General features: G+C 51.3%; 1 protein-coding gene and 1 long non-coding RNA gene across 17 annotated transcripts in view; one reads left to right on the top strand and one right to left on the bottom strand.

Moving 5' to 3' along the window:
• TSPAN9 (tetraspanin 9) overlaps nucleotides 1-26,528 on the top strand; it is a 199,706-nt gene that overhangs the window by 104,174 nt on the left and 69,004 nt on the right. For 14 of the 16 annotated variants that reach the window (XM_038576469.1, XM_038576477.1, XM_038576464.1 and 11 more), the window contains one exon: nucleotides 11,329-11,408. In XM_038576469.1, coding sequence (XP_038432397.1) covers nucleotides 11,346-11,408 — 63 coding nt within the window. In that variant the 5' untranslated portion in view covers nucleotides 11,329-11,345. Of the gene's footprint in view, nucleotides 1-10,088; nucleotides 10,320-11,328; nucleotides 11,409-26,528 lie in introns of those variants that run through there. The other 2 variants (XM_038576474.1, XM_038576480.1) reach the window with 2 other exon arrangements.
• On the bottom strand, nucleotides 3,523-6,021 carry LOC111092741. The gene is made up of 2 exons (XR_005379733.1): nucleotides 4,781-6,021; nucleotides 3,523-3,864 (listed from the first exon to the last, which is right to left on the bottom strand). It is a non-coding gene; the product is annotated as an uncharacterized LOC111092741 (long non-coding RNA).

A 26,528-nucleotide genomic window follows, 5' to 3' on the forward strand; every position in this document is an offset into this window, starting at 1 on the left:
CATCTGTCCCTCACAATCCTACCTGCCCCCCTGGTTTACAGACAGGAGAATGGAAGTGTGTTTCTTCATTCCTTTGAACAGTTTTCAGACAAGAGAATGGAAGTGTGCTCATCCATTCATTCATGTGCTCAGAGAGCTATAAGCCTCTTGTCCAGGTCACACAGATAGTGTCAGAACTGGGACCTGGGCCCCAGCGCTTCAATCTGCCTGGCTCCCTACAGCATGAGTGTTTGTCTTGTGCTCTCCCTTTACGAGGCAGATAGGGCTGCACAGTTGAGTTGAGCATGCATTCATGGAAGGATCAGGGGTAAGCCAGGTTGGATGCTGGTCAGGCTCAGGCTTGGGGGTGGAGGGAGAGAGGGGCAGTGCCAGTGCTCAGTGTCTGTCCCTGCTGTGTCCGGCCGAGGCTGCGGGCTGGCATTTCCTCTGGCAGCGGTGTGGGGGAGGGGAAGAGCAGGTGTGCCCTGGCATTGGGCCCGACTGGGATATGGAAGCGCCCCTTGGGGCCAGGGCTTGGGGGATGAGTGACATGCAGCCACCCAGACACACTGGGCCTTGCGGAGCACAGCCACATTCTCTGAACTCCAGGCTGGACATCCAAGCCTTCTGGTGCTTCAGAAGATAGCCAAATCTGGTGGGTAACCCCAGAAAGGGCCTCTAGAGGGGAGGACAGATACTAGTGATTTAGCAAGGTGAGTGCCCACCAGAAAGGATGAGTGAGGGTGGTGTCAGGCATGTCCAATACATGGGTTGAGGTAAGTACATATGGTGGAGGCAGGGGTGAGGTTTGGGAGCCATGTGGATGGTGTGAGGGATTTAGTCAATTGTCTTCAGATTTCTTAAGTGTCCTCCACATACTAGGCTGGTCCTGCAAGAGGAACACAGGTGGGTTCATCCCCTCAGATCTTCCTGTGGTCTTGTAGGAAGATATTTATGCAAACTGCCATGATATGAGACAGTGGAATGAGCGCCCCAGAGAAGTGAAGAACAAAAAGAGGGCCTCTTAGTTTGGGGGATCCTTAGGATAAGAGTTTCATTCATGGAGGATGTGGCATTTGAGTTGAGTCCTGAACCATCTACTACAGACAGAGATGGGTGGGGGGAGACATGCTCGGAGAACAGTGAGGCACTCTGATTGCCCGGGGGGAGTAAGGCACAGGTCAGGGACTTGTGGGAAATAATGTCCACAAAGTACAGTGTAGAAGGTCTCGAATGCCAAGCTTGAGTGTTTGTGTTAAAGCCCCAGGGAGCCAGCGAAGATTATGAGCTGGTGAGAGGGGCAGTGTGGCGTCTCAGGGCCCTGTTCTGGTCAGCGATGGTGGCAGCATGTGGCAGGGGCCATTAGGAGGAGGGCGGGAGGCAGTTAGGTGTGGCAGGTGGGAGGTGGCGTGGGGCTGGCAGTCTTAAGGAGGGGAGGCTGTGACAGGGACCGTGTGTGGGTGCTGTCTGCATTCTGGGCATGTGTTAGGTAAGTCTGGGTCAGGGAAGCATGGTTCCCTGGGTAAGCCTGGGTCCACGTCATGGAAGACTGGGTTACAGCAGCTCTGCCAGAAGGACCTGAGAGGCTTGGGAAGAACATTGCAGGACTATAAAGGGTGTGGTTTGCTCACCTCCGCTACTTTGAGACTAGAAAGATGCCTCTGAGGTCCCCTCAGCTGGAGGCACCTTGACCTGCTCATCAGCTGCATGGATCTGGGCCCTCCTGAGGTGGGGAGAGGCAAGAGAGATGCAGTGGGATTTGGCCAGCGCTGCTGCCTCACTTTACGCAAGTAGCTGGTGGGAGTTGAGAGAACACTGGTGGCTTCATGCACCAGGAGACTTGAGAGTCCTTTGACAGCCAACTTCTCCCCAGTGGGGGTGCCCAAATATGTCTTCCCCCATCTGGTCACCACCCACCCCTCACTCCCTTCAGCTAGGGTGGAGCATGAAGGGTGTGCATGCTCGCTTCCTGTGATGGTTTCAGGGCCCTCTCTTTTCTCCATCTTTTTCAGAGCATCCCCAAGTGCTACTCACGCGCTGCTCTTCTCTACAGAAGTTCCAGGCCCAGTGGGGAGATGGAGGGAAGAGGGCAGGCAGCAGGCAGCAGTTCTTGAATCAGTGGAGGGTCCCAGCTGCAGGGGCCAGCTTCGCAGGTGGGCTGGACGCCAGGTCAGAGGGCGCTGTCCTAGCTAATGCGTCAGTGCCCCACATGGGGTGCTTTAGGAACATTGGATTTGCTGGGTCAGTACATTTCCATTGGTGCATGGCAATAAACCTCAGGCTTCATCACACTTCCCTGTACCTAGCGGTCTGGCCTTATCTCATCCTCCCTGAAGCCATCTGCCCTCTTTGATAAGTACTTATAACAAATCCTTTCTTTCTCTCTGTCTCCCTGGAGTGAATGGCTCAGTATATGCACGCACGTGGGTCTGGGTACATCTGTCCAGCACAATGCCTTGCACACCAGGCTCTTTGGACTTGGGATGAAAGATGGTGCTGGTTTGGGATTTTCTCAGGAAAAAGGGCCTGAGAGCCCAGGGTGGCCATCGCACATGGGTGGGTCACCAGCCTGTGCTTCCAGGGCTCAGCCTCTGCTGCTCCCTCTCACTCTGTACAGCTGCTCAAAGAAAAGAGTATTGCCCTTTGGGAGTGGCCATTCTTGCTCTTTGTGTAAAGACTCCCCTGTTCTAAGCCAAGGCACATTTTTCTAAAGAGCGCCTCTGAGACCCTCACTGCTTCACTCACATGTTTGATGGTGATTAAGAGCTCCTGTGTGCGAGCCACTGTGCCAAGGGCTGGAATGCAGAGGTGATGGTCACAGCCGGTGCTCTCAAGGAGTGCACACTCGGGCTCGGGGAGATTGGTGAAAAGGCAGTGCGATGCTCTGAGGGGCTCTGGAGCTCTAAGGAGAGGTCCCAGACTTCAGGAGGAGGCCACATAGGTGCCACTAGGCTGTGAAAGTTAGCCAGTCAGAGTGGGTGTGGAGAGTTCTAGAAAGAGGAAGGAGTGACTTTGATGTTTGTTCATCTTGGTAGGAGCGTAGGTGGAGGAGGGTGCCAGGGGGATAGAGTGGACAAGAGAAATAGGGCTGGGGTAAGCACCTGTAACTGGCATGTAACTGAATGGTAACTGGCGTCTGGGTCTTCTCTGCTCCAGCCCCACCTCCCTTTCATGTTCACTAGCTGCGAAGCTCTGTTTCGGCTGGGCACATGGACATGTCCTTCCCGCATGTCCTGGGCACTCTTCTCCCTCTGGCTCTCTCTAACTATTCCCCTTCTAGCACCCTCTTCCTCCCACCCTCTGTCTGTCTAGTCCTGCCTATCCTCCTGCTTCACAGATGGGAATTTCAGGGCTAGAAGTTTGGAAAAAACCTTGAAGAACCAACTAGTCTAAGCAACTTGTTCTGCGTTGAGGAACCAGAGATCACAGAGGTAATCCTGTGGGGTTTGTTGCTTAGGTGGCCCAAGGTGCGCATACAACTGGAAGGTCCTTCCTGAAGATGCTGGTTTGCACTGCGCATGCCTCGCATTGAGCTTGCATTCATTGGTTATCAAGTATTTATTGAGGCCTGCTGCTGGTCAGGCATTGTCCTGGGTACACCGTAGTGAGAAAAACAGACCCAGTCTCTGCTCCCTGTGGGTTCATGGTCAAATAGGAGAATCAGGCGGCAAATTGTCACTCAAGGAAACATTTGCTTTCAAACTGGGATGAGCGCTAGGCAGGAAGAGGCCAGTGGTGCTGAGATTGTATTATCGATGAGCAGGGGAGCTTCAATTTAGCCTGCAGGACAGGGGCAGCCAGCACTAGAAGAAACTTTTTTGAGGAACTCGCAAGAGCGCAGGGATGAGTAGAACTAGGTCAGGCAGTGAGTTGAAGAACAGCATTCTGGGCAGAGGGAAGAGCATGGGCAAAGACTCTAAGTAGAAGCGCGCTTGGAGGGTTCACTGGCTATGGCATACTGAGCAAGAGAAGACTTGCAAATGGGGCTGGATAGGTGGGCTGGGGCCAGTGGTGCCAGACCTTTTGGGTGTTTCAGGAATTGGATTGCAGTAGATAAGTAGACTGGCAATATCACACACACACACACACACACACACACACACACACACACCCCTAATCTCAGGAAAATAGGGAGCTTCTAGAGAGATTAAAGTAGGGGAAGCACGATGAGTGAGAAGATGGTGTTGGCTGCCCCATGTAGAGGACTTGGGGCCAGGGTGGGAATGGTAGCTCTGCCCCGGGTGAGACATGGTGTAGGATGGGGCCATGGCAGTACCCCTGGGGACAGAAGCAGAAGGTGGCTCATCGGATAGGACTTGTGTTTGATTGGAGGCAGGAGCAAGTGACAACGAGGAGTCATGGGTGAACCTTGGGCTTCTGGCATAAGCCGTGGGATGAGTGTTAGGCCGTTTATTGAGAAGAGAGGGTATGACCAAGGGAGCAGGGCTAGGGCAAGGTCAGTCCCTCTGGGGCATGTGAAATTGGAGCTGCCTGTGAGGCAGCTAGTGGGGCTGCCAAATGGGAGCTGGGTATGTGCACTTGGGGCTCAGAAGCTGGGGCAGGCTCAGGTAAACATTTAGGTGACATCAGCAGGTGGATGGTCCTAGAACAGATGGGATGGCCAAATGCAGGCGTGTTGGGCAGAGGAGAAGGAGGCCTGGAACTGAGGGTCTGTCTGAGGAGGAGGAGCTGCCAGTGCTTACCCTTAGAATTTGAGCCATAGAATATTTTGCATTGATTATGTGTATGTATCTTTGTTTAACTCCTATTGTAATTCGATGGGGCCTGGGACCATACTTACTATAATAATTATGTTGATAAATCATAATAGTGCCTCAACTCCTTTGAACATTTCTGTTTCAGACATTGTGCCATGTGGTTTGCAGTTTTAACCTTTAATCTCTGTCTTATAGCCGGGGGAAGTGTGCATTATCATCTCCATTTTATGGTTGGGGAAACTGAGATTCTGGTGGTCATTCTAGGTCACCCAGCAGTTCGGAGTCACCTGCTCCAGAAGCGGTCTGGACACAGATCCATCTAGTCCCAAAGCTCAGAGAGTTCCCATGACATTACCTCACTAGAGCTTTGCTCTCCGTGGCTGGGTCGGGTGGTGCGTATGGCCAAGGGGTATTGACAGCATCTGAGCATATGCCATTGTTTCCCACAGAACTGGGCCTAGCTGGCCCACAGTCACTAGGGCATGTGGTTTGTGCTGAGTGGTCTTCCTGATGATCCTTTCCCCTGGTTCCTCATGATCTAGAAGCCTGGATTTCAGCACTCCTGCCTGGGTCATGAGTGGGTATGGTTGGTCTACAGCTGTGACCCTGTTCCCTCGGAGCTAACTGCCCACAGGGTCAGCAGCACTTGCTCTGACCAGTGTGCTCACTTCTCATGTGTGGAGTGTGGACACATGGCTGAGAGTCCCTTCACAGTCATGATTTCTCAGTGGCAAGGAGTGGCCTCTGACAAGAGTTTATCATGCCAGCTCTTGGGCTCTGAGATGTGACCACAGTACTCAGGAGCTCACATGAGTTCCCCAGGGACTCAGCTGGAGGTGGACCTGCATTGTCCTTAGAGCTCCTCCAAAAGGCATGGCCCATCAGGGATGGGGAGGGGTCTGTGAGTAGCTTGGCCTCTGTCTGGTTCTCGTCAGTCTGTTTTCCCCTTCTTACCTTTCCTGAGTCTTCCTCCAAAATGCCCTGTGATCCATAAGCTTATTTATCCATCTGTCCATTTCCTCACCCATCCCATGCTGCTCTGTGTGTTGTGAGTATGGCTGTGAACAAAACAGTTGACCTTGTGGCCTTTATATTCTGTTATCTGTTGCTGGGAAATTTAAATTTCCTGAGCTCCCTCTTCAGGTTCTGATGGCTTCAGGTAGCCTGCTTTCCAGGAAAATTCCATAGAATTCTGGCTTGGGTCCCATCCTCTGGTTAATGAATTTGGGGCTCTCAGGCTATCCTTAGAGAGAACCTGGGACTTAGGCATGGTGGTCTTCCTTTCCCCTCTACCTACTGACACATTCTGAGTACCTTCCCTGTGGTGGTCATTGTGACAGGCCCCAGTAGGTCAGGGAGGGCGGGGTGCAGGGATGATGTGATTCAGACACAGCCGCTCCCCTCCTTTGGGAAGCCCAGTGCTCAGAGCAGAGGCATGTGGGTAAACTATAATTGCAGGCTGAACAAACAGCTGGTACTCAAAGGAGGGAGGAACAAACCTCTCTCCAGAGAATGAGGTACCCGGGCCACCCTTGACACTGTCCTGAGCAATTCTTTTTTTTTAAGATTTTATTTATTTATTTATTCATGAACGAGAGAGAGAGAGAGAGAGAGAGAGAGAGAGGCAGAGACACAGGCAGAGGGAGAAGCAGGCTCCATGTAGAGAGCCCGACGCGGGACTCGATCCTGGGTCTCCAGGATCACGCCCTGGGCTGAAGGCGGCGATAAACTGCTGAGCCACCCAGGCTGCCCTGTCCTGAGCGATTCTAACTGTGAACCTGCCACTGCAGCCAAACCCCATTTGTTTGTGTGTGCGTGTTTCTTTACAAGTCTCAGAAACTAAACACATAAAAAATAGAACCACCCCTAGTTCTTTTTTAACTCTGATCTTTTCACTGGCATTGTTACTATCCTTCTTGAATCCTGGCCAAGTATGGGATCACATGACCTTGTAGCTGTTTAATTTCCCTGGCAAAGAGCCTTACCCCGGACTCGGGACCCTCCTAACCATTCCTCACCTACTGAGCCTTCATGCAAACATTGTGGGATATGGGCCCCCTGCTAGAGACTGCTCCAGCCTCCTTCTCTTTTGGCACCACTGGTAAATGGTTTGCTTAGCAATTAAGGCATTTTCTGTATTGCCAAAAAAGATCCCAATTTTGGAGTTTAAAAATTGGGTTGGCTTAAGACTCCTCCTACAGTGGTGGCCCATCTCACACACTACTTAGGATAGCAAGTGCCACCTCGTGTCTAACCTAAATTCTCAGTGAGGTTGAGCTGTTTGAAGCTTAGAGGTACAGCATACCTCATGAGCTGCACATGCTGCTGAACACAGAAATATTCAGAGCAGGTCAGGAAGGGGTTCTGTGTGGGCCCATCAGCTCTGATTGTGTGTGGGTGAGCGAGAGACCAAAGCTGATCTCTGGCTCACACTGCAGGCCTGAGAAACTCAGGAAGAGGCAGAGAGAGCTTGGCATTTACTCTGAGCCCACATCTCCCCAGTTGCCAGTCAGTGGAGACTTTGCATGTTGATTTCACATATTCACTTCTGTTTCTCCCCTCTGGGAATTCTGTACTTGCTTCACTTCTTTTTTTTTTTTTTTTTTTGGTTGTTGTTTAAAAAAAAAAAAAAAGGAAAGGCAAGGCAGCTCTGCCTTGTTCACATGCTCAGAGATCCTCAAGGGCAGGCTGTACCTTCCAGCTCCCCAGAACATGGCAAGTCAGGGAGGATCAGGAGTGGGCAGGGAGACATGGTGTCTCAGAGCACCTTTGCTCTCTGATTGTTATTTCTGTACCCACAATCTAAGATATTGGGGCAACCACAGCAGCTGATCTTACCTCTCCATGCTGCTGCAAGGCCCAGCTTCATAGGACACCAATTTTGTCATGTGCCTCCATTGCTTGGGGAGCTCCAGGGTGAAGACCAGACTTTTTCCTGTGTCATACAAGGCTGTACACAGTAGCTCAGTTTGACTTCCAGGCAGGTACATTCTCCTGCTCCAGGCAGGCCTGGCTCCTCACTGCCCCCTCTGTGTACCATAGCCAGGCCTTCCTGGGATGCCTTCACACCTCCTGTCCCTGTCCACACCCACTCCAGGGGGTGCAAGGGACAGCTCTTTGATAGTCCTGTCATGGAACATGCTATATCGCTCTGCTTTGGGCTTCTCTGTGTACAGTCTTGAAGTGGGGGCAGAAGGCTTTTTTTTTTTTTTTTTTTTGAGGTCCTTTTTTTTTTAAATGAAGTCCTTTTATCTAGTGGTCTCTCATCAGGACATAAAATTTCAGGTTCCCTGTTGTGCTTTTAAATTCTGCCTTTTAGACTGGAAGATTCCCAAGGTTGGGAACTAGATTTCTAGCCCAAGAGAGTAAAGAAACGGGCTTTGAAATTATACAGTTTCCTCATCTGTAAAATAGGGACAGTAACATCCCTTATTCTGTAGGGTTGTCCTGAGGACTCTGTGAGTTACTGGGTGTAAAGCTGGGTGCCTGGGATATAGTGAGGATTTGCAAATCTCTGTTGCTCTTACTATTTTGATAATGACTAAGCTGGGTTCCCGATGGACCATCATTGAACTTTGTTAATGGACTAAAGACCAGGACTTCAATGCCCTCCTGACAAGGATGAGCAGGAGTGAGCAGAACTCCTACACTGGGTGGCCTCCTCTCCTCTTACCTTTGCCCTTCACCCTGGCCCACCAGGGCCTCTGCTGCTAAGGAAATAGTTACTGGCCTGAATCCACTTATAATCAGGAATGAAGGTGGAATGATCCAGGGACAATGTAGAGGCTATTCTCACTGAACAAGGTGTGAGTTGATGAAAGAAAAAAGAGAGAGAGAAGGTACAGGGGGCCAGCCTGGGAGGGCCTGTGCTGACACAGAGTCTCTGTCTTAGGCCAGTGATACTAGGCCCTTGTATTTGCTCAGGGCTCAGACTGGTCTCATAGTTCACTTTATTCTCACGACACCACTCGGAGGTAGGCTTTATTAATCCCCATTTTAAAGAGGAAGAAATGGTAGCTCCGAAAGGCAAACTACCTTGTCCTTGATCACACAGCTCAACATTGAGCTCAGAGTGAAAAACAGGTCTCCTGACTCACAGTCCAGCTGGTGAATGATCTCTCCTGCATCAAAGAAGTAGTGTTATGAGAACGAAGTGGCAGCCGGGAGCCCCTGGAAGCTGGTCAGGCTGAAGAGGACAGAAGGTGTTAGCTCCCATCCAGGAGACCAAGGTGCCATGGTTTTGACACTCACTGAGTTTCATTGCTGGGCTACCCTCCCAGTGGGGAAGGGGCATGGAATAGTAACACCATTGCAGGTCCCTTTAATGAAGCTGAGCACTGGCACCCCTGCCTCTGAGCCAGTGAGGGTGCACTGAGCATGGGGCCACCACAGCTGACCTGTGATGAGGGTCTCCAAGTCCCTCTGACTGGAATTAATGTCCTCCTCCCTCTTGGCCATAGCCAGCTGTGTTGCTGCCCCTCGCCTCGGTGATTATGTTTCCATCTCCCTGGCTAGATTGTGTGTGTCTGAAGGGCAGGGAGCAGCACACCTTGTATCTGGCCCCATGCTCAGTATATAGCAGGTGTGGGAAAAAAGTCTGATGGGATCCGGGTTGGAGAGATCACACTCTGTGGGAGGGCAGGAATTCTTCTATCCAGCCATCCTTGTGTAGCGCCTCCCAGAGGCCAAGCCCGGTGCTGGGATACAGAGCCTGGTAAACACTGGGCCCTGTTCTCAGGGGGTCTCAGCACTCTCTTGCTGGTGGCAGAAAAGAGAGGTGGGCTCCTCACCTTCTCAAGTCTTCTAGTTTTGTTTGCTGACTATGGTAGCCCCGGATCAGCTGTGCAGACTTCTGCACGAGCCCAGGGGACACAGGTGCAGTGTTTTCCTGTCGGATGAAGGGCTCCTCCTGGCTGTTCCCGAGCCCCTGCTCTTGCCAGAGCATTCTTCGTGCAGTTTCCCTTGACCAGCCCCTTCTGTGCACTCCTCCAGCCCGGGTCCAAGAGGACTCCTACGTCACCCCTGGCAGGGGCGAGGCAGGACCCCACTTCTGCCACCCGCCCGGCTCGGCCCAGCTGGGGTCCCCGCCAGCGCCGCACCACCCCCGAACGCGGGGGCGGGGGGGTCGCGGGCTCGCGCAGCTGCAGGAGTCTTGCGGAGCCGCGTGTGTGCTGGAGCGTGCGCGCGCGCGCAGGGGGCGGGGAGGGCGGCGCGCGCCCCGCGGCGGCCCCAGGCGCCTTTCCCACACCTCGCGCCTCCCCTGCGGTCTCCTTTCCCAGCGGGAGCCAGATCCACGTGTGCAAAAGCGCGCGCGCGTGTGTGCGTCTGTGTGTGTGCGCGCGCGCTGGTGTGTGTAGCAGGGAGACCGTGCGCCTCGGGTCGGACGGGCCCCGTGTGCAGCGGGGGCGGCGGCCAGCTCGCAATCGGCCGCGCTTCTTCCCTCCTGCTGTCCTGCCAGCCCTTTTCTCTGGGTTCCTTGGGTCGTTGGTGCCTCCAGCCATTGCCCCTTCTCTCGCCGCCCCCTTTTCTCCCGTGGAAGAGCCCGGCGCCTTCCGGCGAAGGTTCTGGTTCACCCGCAGCTCCAGGGCCCTTGACATTTAGCGAGGCTCGCGGCGCACTGGGGTAGGCACACAGCAGAACGCTAATCCTATTAAAGATACTGTGTCACTGGGGAGGGGGAGGCTGCCCGCCCCCCGGCAGGCCTCGTGTTCATTGGTCGAATGCAGAGCAGGGGGCGGGGCCGAGGCCGGGGAGGGGGTCCCGGCGCTTTCGGAGTCGGGAGTCGGGAGTCGGGGCCGGGATTTCGCCGGGAAAGCCCAGCGTGGCCGGGTGGCGGCTGCGGCGGATCCCTCGGCACTGCCCGCCGCGCGCCGGGGCAGCCCAGGGCCGGCGAGCGGCTCCGCAAAGTCGCGGAGCGCGAGGAGGCGGGGCGCCCGCGAATTGGTGGGGCAGCCGGGGCTGGGCAGGGAGAGGCTGCCCGGGGACCTGGATCCCCGCGCCCTTGTGCCTCGCGCGGAGCGGCCAGGGCACCCGGAGGCGAGCTGACGCCCTGGAAAGCCAAGTCAAACTGCAGCCTCCCCAAAGACCTTAAGTTACGCAGGCCAGCCGGTGCCGGGGAGCGCTCGCGAGCGCGCGTGGAGCGAGCAGCGCCGCGCCGCAGAGCCCTGCCGGGCCGGTCGGCCGGGAGCGGGGCGCCGTCCGGGAGGCAGCGGCCCCCGGGCTCGGGGTCTGGCGGCGAGCGCGCCCCGGTGCGGAGGGGGCGCGTGCGGGGCTCCGCCGGCCCGCCCGCAGCCCGCGCCCGACTCGGGCGCCCCCTCCGTCCCACTCCGGGAGCGATGCCCCCCGCCCCTCGCGCCCCCCGGGAACGACGCGAGCATGGAGAAGTCGAGTAGCGAGGATTCTTCGATCCACCGGAGCCCGTCTTTGGACAGCAAGGACTCGGACTTCGCCAGGCCGTCCAGCTCGCGCCGCCCGTTCGGCCGCGGCTTCACGGCCGGCGCCTTCTGCGGCTCCGCGGGCTCCCGGGGCCAGAGCCGCGCCGAGGCCGGCGCCAAGGCGGACCAGTACAATGCACCCAAAGGCAGCAAGTACGTCGTGTTTTACCTGGACCTGTCCTTTGTTTTTCTCCTAGAATTTAAGAAGTGCAACATGGCCAGGGGCTGCCTCTGCTGCTTGAAGTACATGATGTTCCTCTTCAATTTGATATTCTGGGTGAGTCCTTGCCTTTCTCTCCCCTTTGCCACCTCTCTCCGTTGCTCGCGGTAGCGTGCTACCCGTTCCCTCCGCGGTGCTGCATTGCCCTGCTTTCTGCACAACGGTAAGTGTGGGTTTTTTTTTTTTTTTTTTTTAAATCTCCCCCCCTTCATTCATCTTTCTTTCTCCTTGATGGCTGAATGGAGGCTCCGACTTGCCTATCTTCTAGGAGAGACTTACTCTACTCCTAGGTGGCTGGCAAAGTTTGCTCCCACCTCCTTCCCCTGTAAGAAACCCACACTGAAAGTGCCTTCAACTGGGTAACCTGCAGAAATAAGAGTGGGGCTGGGATATTTAATAGCTGTGACCTTGAGTTGAAGACAGGCACAAGTGTGGATGATTTTCGAGTTTCCTCTTGTATTGTTCCTGCAGAAGACAATCTGCAGCGTTTTGTGGGCATGAGATGGGGGTGGGAGGGATGGTAGAAGTCACTCCCTCCCACTCCTTCAGTGAGTCTCAGGAGAGGGAGATGAGCCCCGTCCCAAGTGGGGGGGGAGGGGCAACGTTTGCTAGCCTACAGATATGCCCCTGAGTTAGTTAGGGCTTGTGTGAAAAAGGAGAGTGTGGAAGGGATGCTGCCATGGGGTGGCGTGCAGCTGCTTTTGAGGGATTGCAGTCCACTGGGCAGGGAGCGTGCTGGCCATGTGCTCCCACCAAGGAATGCCAGCCAGCACTCCCAGGCTCTGGGAGCCTCAAAGACTGGAAGGGATAAGGGGAGTGCTCCTGTGCTCAGGGAGAGATGATTTTCTAGAGAAAGGGTCAGTGGGTGGGGCAGTTTGGGATCTGAAGGCCACGTGTGCACCCATGTGCATGCGTGCATGAGAAATACAAGTTAGGCAAATTTTAAAACTTGGGAAATTCATATCTAATTGTTCTTTCATCCCGACTGCTGCCTCTGCCTTTCTTCACCAGAGCCCCAATGTAGTCAGCACAGATGTTTGGCTCTGCCCCAGGGCCTATCCTCCTGTCTGCAGGAGGCTGTCAGCTGCCCATAGTCCAGAAGGAGCACCGGGGGCAAGAGAAAGTCATTCACAGTGAAGCTGGGTAGATGGGGTTGTGCTTTGATGTTCAACACTTGTGTGGAGTGACCTGCTTTAACTGACAAACTTTTTTGGGTGTGTGTATGGGGTGGGGGGTGAGCTTTCCCACAGAAGGGAAGATCTCAGGGCTGGGTGGGAAGAAGACTGGGTCTAGTCTTGGTTCTGTTAGCTGCTTGTGTGACCTTGGGAAAATTGCTTTATCGCTTAAGGTCTGGGTTTCCTTTCCAGTCTTGAGGAGGAGGAGGCTGTTGTGATGGTCTCCCTTATGTCTGACCTCATTGCAGGATGGGACATCCTGCATCCTCTCCTTCCCTCTGGGGAGGGAGTCCCCTTCTCAGCAGGGGGCCACAGGCTGCTGCTTCTCTTTTGAGGAGCCCAGTTTGAGATTGAGTTGGATTTCCCCCGTGTCTGCATGGTTTGGGGCCCTCCAGCTACTGCTGTTAGGATGTTACCTGTCCTGTGGTGAGGGTTCTGTGGAAACTGGGGCAGAACCATTGGAATGTCAAGAATGATGTCATGGCTGCCTTTGGGCAAGTACTCCTCCTGGTCCCCTGGCTCATTTGCCAGCATCAGTGTCAGCCAAGTAGTGGTGTTTATTAGTCTGGAGCCTGATGTACAAGAATGCTGCCTCACTTGCATTGTGGTTTCCTTCTCTGCCTCTGTTCATAATCTCAACCTACCTTTCTGCCTTGCCACACTCTGCATATCTTACCACTCGCTAGAAAGTCCTTGGTGGGGATGCTCAGGCCTTGGCCAATACTTCCCACTCAACTGCCCTCCTCCCCACCCCCACCCTGCCATCTGCTGGCCAGAGTAGATATAACTGCTTGTGGCTCCCTTCTCCAGTCCATCCTAGCTTGGTTTAGGGACCACCTCACACCTTGGCATAGTGGTCCATGTCCTACATGTTGTAGGTACTCATGATAAGTTTGTGAGTGAATGAATGGATGGCCAGAGTGGTAAATCCACATCTTATTTGTGACAGAGATTTCCAAGTCCCACATGATAGGGAAGAGGAGTTCTCAAACTCGCCTGTGATGAAGGCTCTCCTAGCCACTTAGCTGTGGGGTGGTGGCAAGCAACTCTTTTCATCTTCCCTTAAGACCTTGGCAGAGGTTAATGAGCTGACTGATGGAATGGCTTTATTTTTTTGGTTGTAGTGAGATAATTTGTTGTCTCTTCCTAATTAGGAGGTACCTACTGTCACTCTTCTACCAGGCAAGGAGTCTCTCTGAATCTCTGACTTTTCTGATTACTCAATATTTTTGGAATTTCCATGATGTGCTATGAGCTGGGGGAAATTGGATCTCAAAGACCCAGTTCTCTTAGGCTAGTGAGATGATGAAATAAGACATAGGCCTTAAGAAAGATGGAAAGTTAGCAGAAGAGAAATGGATGCTTGTATGTGTAGGAGTTTTTGCCACTGTGTTCCCTGGAGGTGGAGAGGGTATAATACGGAGTTAGCTAGGATTTGGGCACGGGGCAGGTCACCACACTTCACTTGAGTGAAGACCTGATATGGGAAAGGGAACAGAGGAAAGAGCCAAGTCAGAAGAGAAAGGGTATTGGGCACCTGGGTGGATCAGTTGGTTAAGCATCTATCTTTGGCTAGGGTCATGATCTTAGGGTCCTGGGATTGAATCCCACGCCAGGCTCCCTCTCCCTCTGCTCCTCCCCTCTGTTCATGTTCTCTCTCTCTCTCTCTAATAAATAAAATCTTTAATAAAATAAAATAAAGAGAATAAAAGAAAAAAGAAGAGAAAGGATGAAGATACTTAGGCCAAAGGCAGGTGGGGTAGTTGATGAGGCAGGACCGCTGGGATAACTCTGCTGCTTTCCAGTGCACACAGGAAAACTGGAGGTGAGTGAGAGGGTAAGGTTGAGGGAGGGATGCAGGGCTGGTCAGAGCCTGAGCCCTCTGGGACCCAGAGTAATTGTTAGGAGTGATGTAGCCATCACTTTTTTTAGTCTCCTGGCTCAGATCCCCAAAGGAGGCTTTTCTGGGGCATTAGAGCTGAACCTGAGGCCTGCAATCAATAAATAGAAATCTTCCTATAGATCCTGGAGCTACCTGGTAGCTCTCCAAACCCACCGCTGCTGCCACACCCCCCTGGCTCCTCGGAGCCTGCTGGGAGGATTCCCAGTTTGGAGGAGAGGTGCAGCTGTCTCACTGCACCCCCTCACAGGCCTAAGAATCCTGGGGCCTTGCCACTGGGTGGAGCTTCTAGGGTATTGCCTTTAGTGAGGTCCTGGGTGACGTCACTGGGGGCAGAGTGGAGGCGGGGCTATGTGGCCAGCACTCCTCCTCCTTACCCAGAAGGCCAGTGATTTACAGGCTGCTGGGCGCTGCCTACTGGGGAGGGGGTGGCATCCAGGTTTGCTCCTGGCACCGGTGACTTCAACCAGATGGTGCTAGCACCCAGGACAGCATTTCTGAAAGCCCGATGGAGATGGTGGGGCTGGGGAGGGGGAGCCAGTGGTCATACCAGTCTGAGCCCCACCTCCTCTGCCCCTGTTGTACCTCATCCTGATCCTTGGGGCCCAAGGGAATGTTGGCTTCTCAGTGGCAAGGGGGTAGGAGGCCTGAATGGGCACAGCAGTTTCTCCATCCTGAGGGGCCTGTTCCTGCGTGATCAGACCCACTCCGGGGCATTCTCCCTGCCGTGGAAGGCACAGGGCAGCTCTCTCCATCAGCCCTATCTCTGAGTCCTCCTAGGCCATTTGGTGGAATACCTTTGGGAGAAATGAAGTGACTTGGAGCCCCTCCAGGAGGGCAAAGGAGGCTCAGAGCTTTAAACCCTGAGTAGGGGAGAGAGAGTATGGGGGTGGGCTTTGGGTGCTTGGGGCCTTTATCCCCTTCTCAGCACAACAGATCGTGATACCAGCCCAGCTCCTCCCAACCCAAATCAAGCTCCTGTCTGATATGGATGGGCCAGGGGTAGCCAGGGGTTCCTGGCATAATTGCCACTCAGGATAATGGTCACTTTTCATGCTTGCCAGCAGAGCTGTCCCATCACTTTAAATCATGGCTGGCAGAGCAGTGACATTCTGGCTTCATTGGAAAGTCTATTCCTTGTGGGCTACTCCCTTAATAAAGGCCAATTAGCCAAGGAGGCAGTGTTCAGTGTGCCTGCTGGAGCAGCTAAAGGTTGGGACAGAGCTGCCACAGGTAGGGTGCTGGATGGAGGCCCTGATTAACCACCTAAGTGGGGTCAGGCCTTTGTGGCTTGGCTCCTCGTGGTCCATGCACTTGCCCTCTGGGTGTAGGCAACTTGGTTAAGGCTGTCTAGCCACATCTGAGGCATGTGTTTGTTACTGGCTTGGCTGCATCATGAGTTCCTCTGTGGGTTCCCTAGCTCCTTGTTCGACCATGGTATCCAGGACATGGGTCTGTGCACAACCGGTGTTAGATATCCTGGGTGTCATAAGGAGTTGGTGGGATACCTTCTGCCTGGGAACAGAAGTGGTAAGTGGACTGAGGGGTCTGAACCGGGTCGAGACTGGTTTGGAACGTGGCCTCTCCAAGCAGGAGACTGGCTGATCTGGGCAGCAAGAGGCATTTAGAGGCTTTCTGAAATGCTCCGGTGTAAGGCACCAGGCCATCTCCCCTGTCTCTCACCTTCAGGGAGGGCCCGTTAGGGCTCTGCTTGGGGAAAGGGGGCTGGTGCTCTCAGACCCCAGGAAGTGGCCATGAGGGAATGCCAGCTTGGTGTTCACTTCCTTTCCAAAGCATTAAAAATTAAACTTCCTTGTCTTAATATCTATTTTTAAATCATGTCAGAGCCAGCACTTGTGTCAATCAAGAGGGGGTGGGGAGGAAGACGATGAAAGAGAGAAAGTCCCAGCTGAAACAGGGTGAGCCCTGTCACTACCTTAGGAAAGGTACCATGGACCTGACCTCCATTTTGCTGGCCTGCCAGTGAAGAGCCCAGAAAATACCACCGGCCTCTTCTGAGGATGGGGACCTCGCCCTCCCCCTGCCACGCCTCTGTGTGCCTGGTTGCCCTTGGCTGAACTTGGCAGCAGTCTCTGGGGCTTGCTGGGCTGTTGGGGTCCCAATTGAGCCCATTCACTCATGCCACAACTATTTACTGAATGCTTGCTGCGTGCACAGGAGCCTCCAGTTGGTAAGAACAGGCTGACTGGGCTTGCATAGGGCAGATCAGCTTTCTCAGGCCAGGAAGTCGTGGAATCGAGAGGTCAATCTGGACTCCTCCACCAAGCATTTGAACACAGGGCTACCCAGGCAGGGGTTAGAGCCGGGCCATCACCCCTCCCCAGTGTTCTAGGGAGGGACAGTAGCAGGCCTGGACCCCGCCCTCCTGGGGGGCCTGACTTGACTTGTCCTCCCCTTTCCCCCACCCCCTTGTCTGACTCTCCCTCTAGAATGTTTGTGTCTCTCAGAAATAAATGAGAGGGAGAAAACCCAGTCTGTTTCCTTTAGGAGTTTCCTAGTTTGGAAAAAAGAATTAGTGAATTATGTGTCTTTCTGTTTCTTCTATTGAAACGGCTAACTGAATGCACTGTGGTTGGTGTGTACTGGTGCATTGATTGAGCACCTGCTGTAAGCCAGGCCCTTGAGCTGCTCAGAATCCCACGGAGGAGTCAGACACACAGACAATTCTAGTTCTGAGCAGTAGGTGCTCAATAGTTACTTAATAGAGTAGTTAATACTGCTTGGTAGAGAGAAAACATAAAGATAACAGGGTAGATTTTGAAGGATGAGAGTTTGCTGGATAGATGAAGACGGGGTTCCAGGCATAGGACAAGGGTGGAGAGAGACAGAGACAAGTGCCCAGGGAGAGCTTGCGGTGAAGTGGCAGGGACAGAGCCTCCTGCACACGTGAAATGGGCTGGACCCAGGGAAACAGAGGGTGCTGTGAGTCTGGGTGCCTGTTGTGGATGGCTTCCAGGGTGGGGAGTTTGGCAGGGCTTCTGAGGATGAGGTGGCCCTGCCCTACCATGAAGCTTGCAGCAGTGGCTGTGGATGCCCTTTACTTTGTCCCCAGGGCTCAGAGGAAAGGGATATTTGGTTTTTCCGGCAGTGACCACCATGACAGGTCTTGCTGTGTCACTCGGGCTGCAAGCTGTTGCTGTAGGTAATCCAGCTTACAGAGATGCCCCTGTTCTTCTCCCCCCTTCCGGCCTCTCTCTTCCAGCTGCGATATGCCCGCTTATTTGGTTCCAGTTAGGAAGCTTTGAAGCTGAGCTAAACCCGTCGGGCAGAGTTAAGTCTTCTGAGCCAGCTTTGTCCCTGCTCACATTTGAAAGCTAATCTACCAGCAGAAGTGCTGGGGGGTTGGGGCAGGAACATTACAAGTGGCACATGATCTGGAGGGTGAGCGGATCTGCAGCTGGGGGGAGCAGGACAGGGTAGAGTTAAGACTTTTGCTCCCTGCTCTTTCTTCAGGTAGTCCTAGGCTTCAGGTGATACCTGAAATACCTCTTAATGGCATAATGTGCTTCCATCTGGATAGGCTCCACCTTCTCTCTCTTTTGGGCTCCAGCAAGCTTTGAAGGCTCTCAGGGGACCTGGAAGAAGCCCTTGGGAGGGAAGGCTGCAGGATTTCAAATCTTCTCCCTTGTGTTGGGTGGCTCCATGCATTGGGGTGTGCAGGGAGGTCCTGTTTTAGTGACTGTCAGGGTGTGACTGGCCAAGAAGAACAGAGACTTGGCATCTGCCTTCGGAGAGCTTTCTGTTGGAGACTTGGAGGGTTCTTCCTGAAGTTGTAGATTCAAATCAACCAGATACCTTTCTTACATGAACAGAGACCAAGTCTCCCTGCCTGCCTCTCCCTCCCTCCTTCCCTCCTTCCCTCCCACTGACCCACTGAGTCAGAGTCTCCAGGAAGGAGGCCTGCGTCTTAAAGGTTGCCTTACCTCTTGGCGTCTGGATTTTCTCATGTTTGATTTCTCAACTATCTTCCAGGGCTGATGAGGCCCGCATGAGGCCATGTGTGCATTCTGTGGGTATGCTGCTTAGCGAGATGTGGACATGCTAGAGGCACAGGTAGCCCCTCTCACAGAGTCAGATGCCCAGAGGCTTGAGCAACAGTGCTGAGCAGTGCTTGGGAGCCCTATGAGGAGCCTCATGTATCTCTTTAGGCTGGGAATTGTTCTGGGATGTCTTCTGGTCTTAGGGATATGTGGTAGAAATGGGGATCAGGGGATTCCCTGGGTGGCTCAGTGGTTTGGCGCCTGCCTTTGGCCCAGGGCGCGATCCTGGAGACCCGGGATCGAATCCCACGTCGGGCTCCCGGTGCATGGAGCCTGCTTCTCCCTCTGCCTATGTCTCCTGCCTCTGTCTCTCTCTCTCTGTATGACTATCATAAATAAAAAAAAAAAGGGGGGGGGATCAGTGAAGTTCAGGCAGATCTGTTGGGATGGAGGATGAGAATGGAAGGTGGTGGGTGAGGGGTGTGGTCTCAGATCCCAAGGCTTGCGGTTGCACCTGCCACTTTGTACACTTACCTCTGACCTTTCCAGGTGAGGTGGTCCACACCTTGCCCCAGCTTCCCTTTGCTGCTGCTGCGATGAATCAGGCCAGGAGCAGGCCAGCTGGGCCAGTGGTCATATTGCAGGGTCCTCATGGGGCCTCTGCCCTGGGTGCTCCAAGGGCAGGTCTCTCTCTCTCTGGCACACTCAGTGTTGGACTCTGCTGGGCATTTTGGCCTGTGACCCGAGCAGACTAAAAGAGCATGTGGGGCTTCAGGTGCAGGGCACTTTACTAATTAGAAAAACCATCACTTACTTTCTTTTTTAAACGTTGGAATATATTGTGTAAATTCATGTAGTTTAAAAAATTACATAAAGAACACATACCACTGTTTATCTTAAGAAATAAAACACCAGCTATACCCATGTAGCCTTCCTGAGCATGCCCCCAGCCTGTCCTCTAAAGAGAACCATTATCCTGAAATTTTGTGTTAGGTATATTTCTTTATAATTTTTTCACATATGTAAGCATCCTTAAATGCCACATCATTTGATTTGGCCTGTTTTAAAACTTTTGATAAATGGAATCCTGTGATATATATATATATATATAGAGAGAGAGAGAGAGAGAGAGAGAGCAACTGCATGCATGAGCCTGTGCGTGGGGGCAGAGAGCAAGCGAGTGAGAGAGAGAGAGAGAGAATATCTTAAATAGGCTCTATCTCACAACCTTGACATCATGACCTGAGCCAAAATCAAGAGTTGGGCACTTAACCAACTGAGCTACCCAGGCACCACTGAATTTATTTTAGTTCAGTGTTACGTTTATTGATTCATTCATGTCAATGTGTGGCCGTTGTGCACTTATTCCATGTTCCATTATCATTCCTCTGATGATAAGCATTTGGATTATTTCCTTCTTTTTAAACATGCTCCTGTGAACATTCTTTTGCAAGGCTCCTGGTGTACATACACAAGGGTTTCTCTGGAACATTGCTTCTGGAAGTATCTGTGAAGGAGCTGCTTTTTGACTTCCAGCCGCTTTTGACAGCTCTGCTGTACATGACTAGTACATAGCTCGAACTACAGGCAACTCCCCTACATCCAGACGAGTTCACTGGTCCTGTGCCTGAATATTCTGGCAATATCAAATTGCTATAAAGTTCTGAAGTATTAAGCATTTCTATGGACCATACTTTCAGGAGAACTGCTTTAGAGTACATAGCAAGGAATGGCATTGCTAAGTTCTAGGATCTGTGCATTTCTGCTTGACCCAATAATGTCATATTGTTTTACAAACTGGATGTATCAATTGACACTTCTACCAGTGGAACAGAAAGTTTTGGCCTTCTCCAATATAGTGGGTGTAAAATGCTGTATTATGTTTTAAATTTGCATTTCCCGGACTAAAACTGTACATCTCTTCATAGGTTTATTAGCCATTGTTTTCCTATGAATGTCTGTTTATGTTTTTGTCCATTTTCCTATTGAGTTACTTGATTTTTTTCTATTATTTTTTAGGAGTTTTATTATGTTTTGAAGACTAATCTGTTGTCTGTTAAGTGTACCATAAATACAATCTCTATCTTCCAGTTTATAGGTTGTCTTTTTACATTCTTTACAGGGTCTTTTATTTTTTTATTATTTTTTATTTTTTTAAAGATTTATTTACTTAGAGAGAGAAAGAGGCAGAGACACAGGAGGAAGGAGAAATAGGCTCCATGCTGGGAGCCCGACGCGGGACTCGATCCCAGGACTCCAGGATCGCGCCCTGGGCCAAAGGCAGGCGCTAAACCGCTGAGCCACCCAGGGATCCCCTTTACAGGGTCTTTTAATGAACAGAAATTGTTTATTATAATGTAGTCAAATTTATTGTCTCTTTTCTTTGCTAGATTTTACTTTTTTTACATATTGTTTAAAAATACAAAATATCTTGTGGATGTCTTTGTATTGCTCATAATAGGACAGTGCTTGTCACAACGTAATAGGCATTCATGAATTTTTTAATAAATGAGTGAATGATTAAAGGTAACCTTTATTTCCAAAAGTTATTCTTTTACCATTTAAGTCCTTAATATGTCCAGAATATATATTTACATGTGATGTGAGGTAGGGCTCAATTTCTTTTTTCCCTATATACATACATTTCAGTTGTCCTAGCTCCAGTGATTGGATAGTCTCCCCTTCCCTTCTGACATGTAATGCTACCTATGTCTTTTCCATGGCACAATTTATTTATCCCTGTGTCACATTGTCTTAATTACTGCAACTTTACAATGAGTCTTGACATTTGGCAGGGCAAATCCTCTCATCTGATCTTTTTCCAGAATATTTTGGCTGTTCTTGGCCCTTTGTTCTCAAAAGAGATTTATGCAAACATAAATTTTGGAATCAGTTTGTCTAGTTTCACCAAAAATCAATTGATCAGTCAATCACTTCTCCCCATCCTCCACCATGCAAGCCCTGCTGGTAGTTGGATTGGCTTTGCTTTGAGTCTGTTGATCAACTTGAGGAGAATCACTATTTTTGTATTTCCATTCATGAATATAAATTGTATTTTAGTTGTATGTTTCTATTCATGGACATGGTATACCTCATGTATTAGGCCTTATTTAATGTCTTCTGTAAAGTTCCATAACGTTCTCCATGAAGGTCTTACACATCTTTTGTTATGTAGAGACTTTTGATCTTCTATCCTTTGATACCCCCACCTTTCCCTCAGAGTGCAGCAGAACTTCTGTACACAACAGGACAGAGAAGGGTAGGACACTGGCAGTCCTTCTAGCCACTCCTCCTCATGGTATGGTGGGGCTGAGTAGTTGGCCAGGCATGGTGCTGGGTACTTCCCTAGGTTGCTTTGTTACCTTATCGACTCTCCACAGCACCTGATGAGGAGAGGTAGGATTATTGTCGTTTTGTCTCCAAGGAGTTGTAAGCTCTGGCTGGCAGCTTAGGAATTTTGTGCCAGATCAGAACTGGAAAGTGACAGAGCTGGGATTTGAACCTAGGTTCAGAGCCCGTATTCTTTATATGACTGTCTCTGGGAGGTCATCCTGATCCAGTTCCTTCATCTGCTAACTTTAGCTTGTGCTTTTCTTGGATCCATGCTTCCAATTTGGTGCGGTGCAGCCCTGTAATAACAGGATCAGAGTTATGCATATTTGGATATAACCTATTGATGGTTTGTGCCTCCCCTCTCCCAGTCCCAGCCCCAAATGGAAGTGGATCAGGAGGTGACCACCTAGTGATCATCAGGGCCTTTCTCAGATCAGTAGATGGTCAGTTGTATACAGTCTAGGTTTTTGGATCTATTTTTGTGCTTTTTATGAGAGTACCCCAGAATGAAGACTGTTTTCTTCACAGCTTCCCAATAGCATGACCCTGCATATTGTGCTATTGAATATTTCAGATCCTACTCACCTCATTGTGGCAGGGTTTACCATATGGCAGAATTCTAACCATATGGTCCTGCTTTTATGTTTTGTATCTTGTGCCCCACTCTGCTAGCATCTTCTAGGCACTTTAAATCATCACAGCTACCACGAGTGGGCAGTGGTACCTGTGTGTTAATGAAGACATGAAGCTAGAGGCATTTGTCACCCAAGGCTGTGAGCAGGAGAAGGTAAGTGTAAGGGACCTTCATCTTATCACCTTGCCTCGCTTGCTTGTGATGGGTGCTCAGTAAATGTGTGTTGGTCTCTGGGCTGACTGAACTGCACCCCTGTACCCCTAGGTAAAGGGGGCTTGGGCAGGCTAATAATGGGATGCCTCTTGCAAGTGATACTGTTTGAATACGATTGGGGTTTACCTAAAGGAAAGGCTCCATGCTGTGGGGGAGCATACTGGCCCCCAGTTGGAATATCTTGCTTAGCCATATGGGACCTAGGCAGTCATACATACTCACTGCCTTGGAAGGAGGCTTTGTGACCAATGCCTCATCACAGCAAGGCCTTGATGGGTGTCACCCTGCACAGTGGTTCATCAGTGTGTTCCTTTTTGTGTACAACATTCTCCCTGAGAACTCCATGGAAAATACTGTTGCCTCCATCGTTTTAGTTCCCAGAGATGCTGCAGACTCATGGGGTTTGGTGCCCTGGCACTTGGCTGGCCATTTTGCCCTGTGATCAGGTTCTGGGTAGGCCCTTGGTGGTGTTACTTTGTTACTGCATGATGAGTGATGAGCACTTGGAAAATGCCATCTGTCACTCTATGCCTCAGTTTCTCTTCCTGGTGGGGAGTTAGAAATTAAGTGGGATGGTCTGAAAAATGATTTCTGGTGTGAGGGAGAAGTGGGAAGAACCTATGAAAGGGAAAGCACGATTAGATTTGTCCTTTGGAAGAAAAGGAGACGAGGGAGCAGTGGGTTTAATTGTATTTCTGTCCGTGTCAGAGCCTGCAGCTATGTGTGAGGGGAGCTGCCAGCCACATTAGAACAGAGAACCCCAAAATGCAATCCTGCTTGGTCATGGAAGGCTTGGTCCCGTGTGCCCAGCCAGGGCCTCTATGTGGCTCAGGCTCAAGTGGAGCGGCCCTGCCCACTGCTCATCCTCCCCCAGGATCTGGGTGGGGGGCACCCTTTCAGATTTCTCTGGGCCTGGGACCCCATGGTGGCAGAGGAGATATGCTGCTTGCCAGTGGAAGCCAGCAGGGCTGGAGTTGGAGCAGTCAGCAGGCATCTGTCTCTGGGTGAGGAGTCCATGGGTAAGCATAGACAGTGAGGCAGGCTTCTGAGGGGCTTTTCCTTCTCTTCTGCTGGTCTGGTTCTGCACTTGCATCTTCCCCTTGGGTACCTAAGCTGTGAGTTCTCAGAGCTTCCCTGTGCCCCGCTACACACGAGCATGGACATGTAGACATATGTATGCATGTGCATGTGTGCATATAAACACATATATGGCATGTATATGTACACATGTATATGTGTATGCATATATAAACATGTAGAAACATTTTCATAGTGTGGATGTGTGTGTGTGTGTGTGTGTGTTTATTTATATATACAGTTGACCCTTGAACAACACAGGTTTGAACTGTGCAGGCCAGCTATTTATTTATTTATTTATTTATTTATTTATTTATAAAAAGATTTTATTCATGAGAGACAGAGGCAGAGATATAAGGCAAAGGGAGAAACAGGCTCCCTCTGGGGAGCCTGATGTGGGACTTGATCCCAGGACCCCCCAGGATCATGACCTGAGCCAAAGACAGATGCTCAACCACTGAGCCACCCAGTGTCCCTGTGAGGGTCCACTTACATGCACATTTTTTACGGTACTGTAAATGTATTTTCTCATGATGTTCTTAATATTTTCTTTTCTCTCACTTTAGTGTTAGAACACAGTATATGCTACATGTACAAAATACCTGTTGATCAACTGTTTACGTTGGTAAGATTTCTAGTCAATGGTAGGCTATTAGTTAAGTTTTGGGGGAGTCAAAATTTATATGCAGGTTTTTTGTTTTTATACATGTATAAGATACATTTCTATTAATAATAGTATTTTGTTCTATATGTTCTATGAACAATTTCTGTGAATTAATAACCACAGTGTACTGTAATTAATACACTCTGGAAAGACACATGTATAAAAGGTCTTCTTGAGAATTCTAGTAGCATATTTAAATATGTACAGTAATATATATGCAAATTCTTGACTGGGGGAGGATTGGTGGTGTTCAAGGGTCAATTGTGAATGTGTAAATTTAGATTCCCTCCAAGTGCTTGTGACCCTTGGGTATAAGCCGGCGTCCTCATTTTCAGCTTCCCATTTCTTCGATGGCTTCTGGGGGCTTGTAGGTTGTGAGCACCACACATCAACCGTGGCAAACTTAAGAACACCTATTTATCTCTCTCTCTGGTCTCAGCCCAGCAGTGTTGTTTTGCATTTGGGGGCAAACCACTCTGGCAGGCGCTTGTTTTCAATGGCCCAGCCTTCTTTTCCCTTCTCTTGCTATCTACACCCTTGTGTTTCTGTCTGATACTGATCTTTCAGTATCTGTGAAGAGACAAGGTTAGTTCATAGGCTAGAAAGGAAAGCTGAGCCACAGGCCACATGCAGGGAAAGGAGCCAGAGCCACTCTGGGTGTCCAGGTACCAGGAGCTAATGATGACCTTGGTCACATTGACTCTGTTTCAGGCTCATGGGGCTCACTGTGCAGGAATTGGCTTCCCAGGACAGAGGGTCTGAGGCTGTTACTGGCCAGGGCTGAGCAGAGCATCCTGATGGATGGGACAGGGCTGTATGGACAAGAAGGAGGAAAACTGCCCAAAAGAAAACAGAGGTGCTGACACCAAAAGAAGGAACAAAAGCAGAAATGGTAGATATTTGCTCAAGTGGTTGGCCTCCCAAATGCCAGATGCCACTGCCAGATTTGCTCATCCCCTGGAAGTATCCTCCCCACCTCCTGGGGGGAGAAGTCAGGAGCAGATGGGGGAGGCTAAGACCTCCCCCCTCCTCCCTGCCACCCAGCAGATCTAGCTATGTTTGCACGTCCACCACGACTGCCTCTGGGGGAGAGATTTGGTTAGCCCTGTTGCTGTCATCTGCTCTCTGCCTGGCTGTGCCATCTGGGTATGTCTGAGTGGCTCAAGGCTAGATTTTCCAGCTTCCCCAGAACCAAGATGCCTTTGGGGCATCTCCCAGCAAACCATGCATATAGATTCCAATGTGTCAGTCCCTTTCCATACCCATCTCTGGTGACCACTGCTGGATCTGCAGGCAGGGCCAGCTGACGCTCTAGGGAATGTGTGTCTGCGATGCTGCTTCCACTTTTCAGCCCTGCCCTGGAGTTTCCTGACATTCCTTGGTCCCCAATCTCTGAATTCCCAAAAATGGGTACTGAGTGATCAGCAAGTGAGTCCTGAGTTGTTACTCATGGTTCACTAAACCCATGCTACATGTTGTAGGGGGATAAGAGCACACCACGTCCCTGCTCTCAAGAGGCTTGCAGTCTAGCTAGGAAGAGCCAGCTGCTGTCACGGTGTGCAGGAAGGCAGTGCAACGTACCAGGGGGAGCACACATACATGGCCGACCGGTCCAGGGTTAGTGCATTTTACAGACATCCTCAATGTTCAGTCTGTGGGCTACTCATCCAGGATCCTAAGGCAGCAGGGACTTAGTTGAATAACTGACGTTAGGGTTCCTGTGCATGGCCTCTCGCACACAGTGGGCACCTGTAAACAGTACACGTTATTATATAACCCAGTGTATTTCCCATTTGCCTTGGCTTCCTGGGAGTGTGAACTGGGGTGCCATCAGGTTGTTCAGGTGGATGGCTAGGTGGACAGGGAAGGCTATGTGCAAGAGGCAGGACTTGAGGTGATCCTTGACAAAAGAATGGTATTTAGCCACCCGGTGAGGAGGAGGCATGGCCTTCCAGGTGTGCCTGAACATGGGGAGAATGGGAACCAGAGGCTAGCAGGGTGAGAACCTGAGGCAGGACCTCACACTCAAACTCACCACGGCCGTGTGTACAGACCTGATGAGTGAGAAGAGTGTGGGGGACTGTGCGGTCCTCTAGCAGGTGCATGGGAGGGCGGGTACCTCTCCGGGATGGAAGAGGACACTGCATACTGAGTACCTGCTGTGCCCCAGCTAGCACCAT

The sequence above is a fragment of the Canis lupus genome, chromosome 27, assembly GCF_011100685.1.
Source record: "Canis lupus familiaris isolate Mischka breed German Shepherd chromosome 27, alternate assembly UU_Cfam_GSD_1.0, whole genome shotgun sequence".
Taxonomy (NCBI): domain Eukaryota; kingdom Metazoa; phylum Chordata; class Mammalia; order Carnivora; family Canidae; genus Canis; species Canis lupus.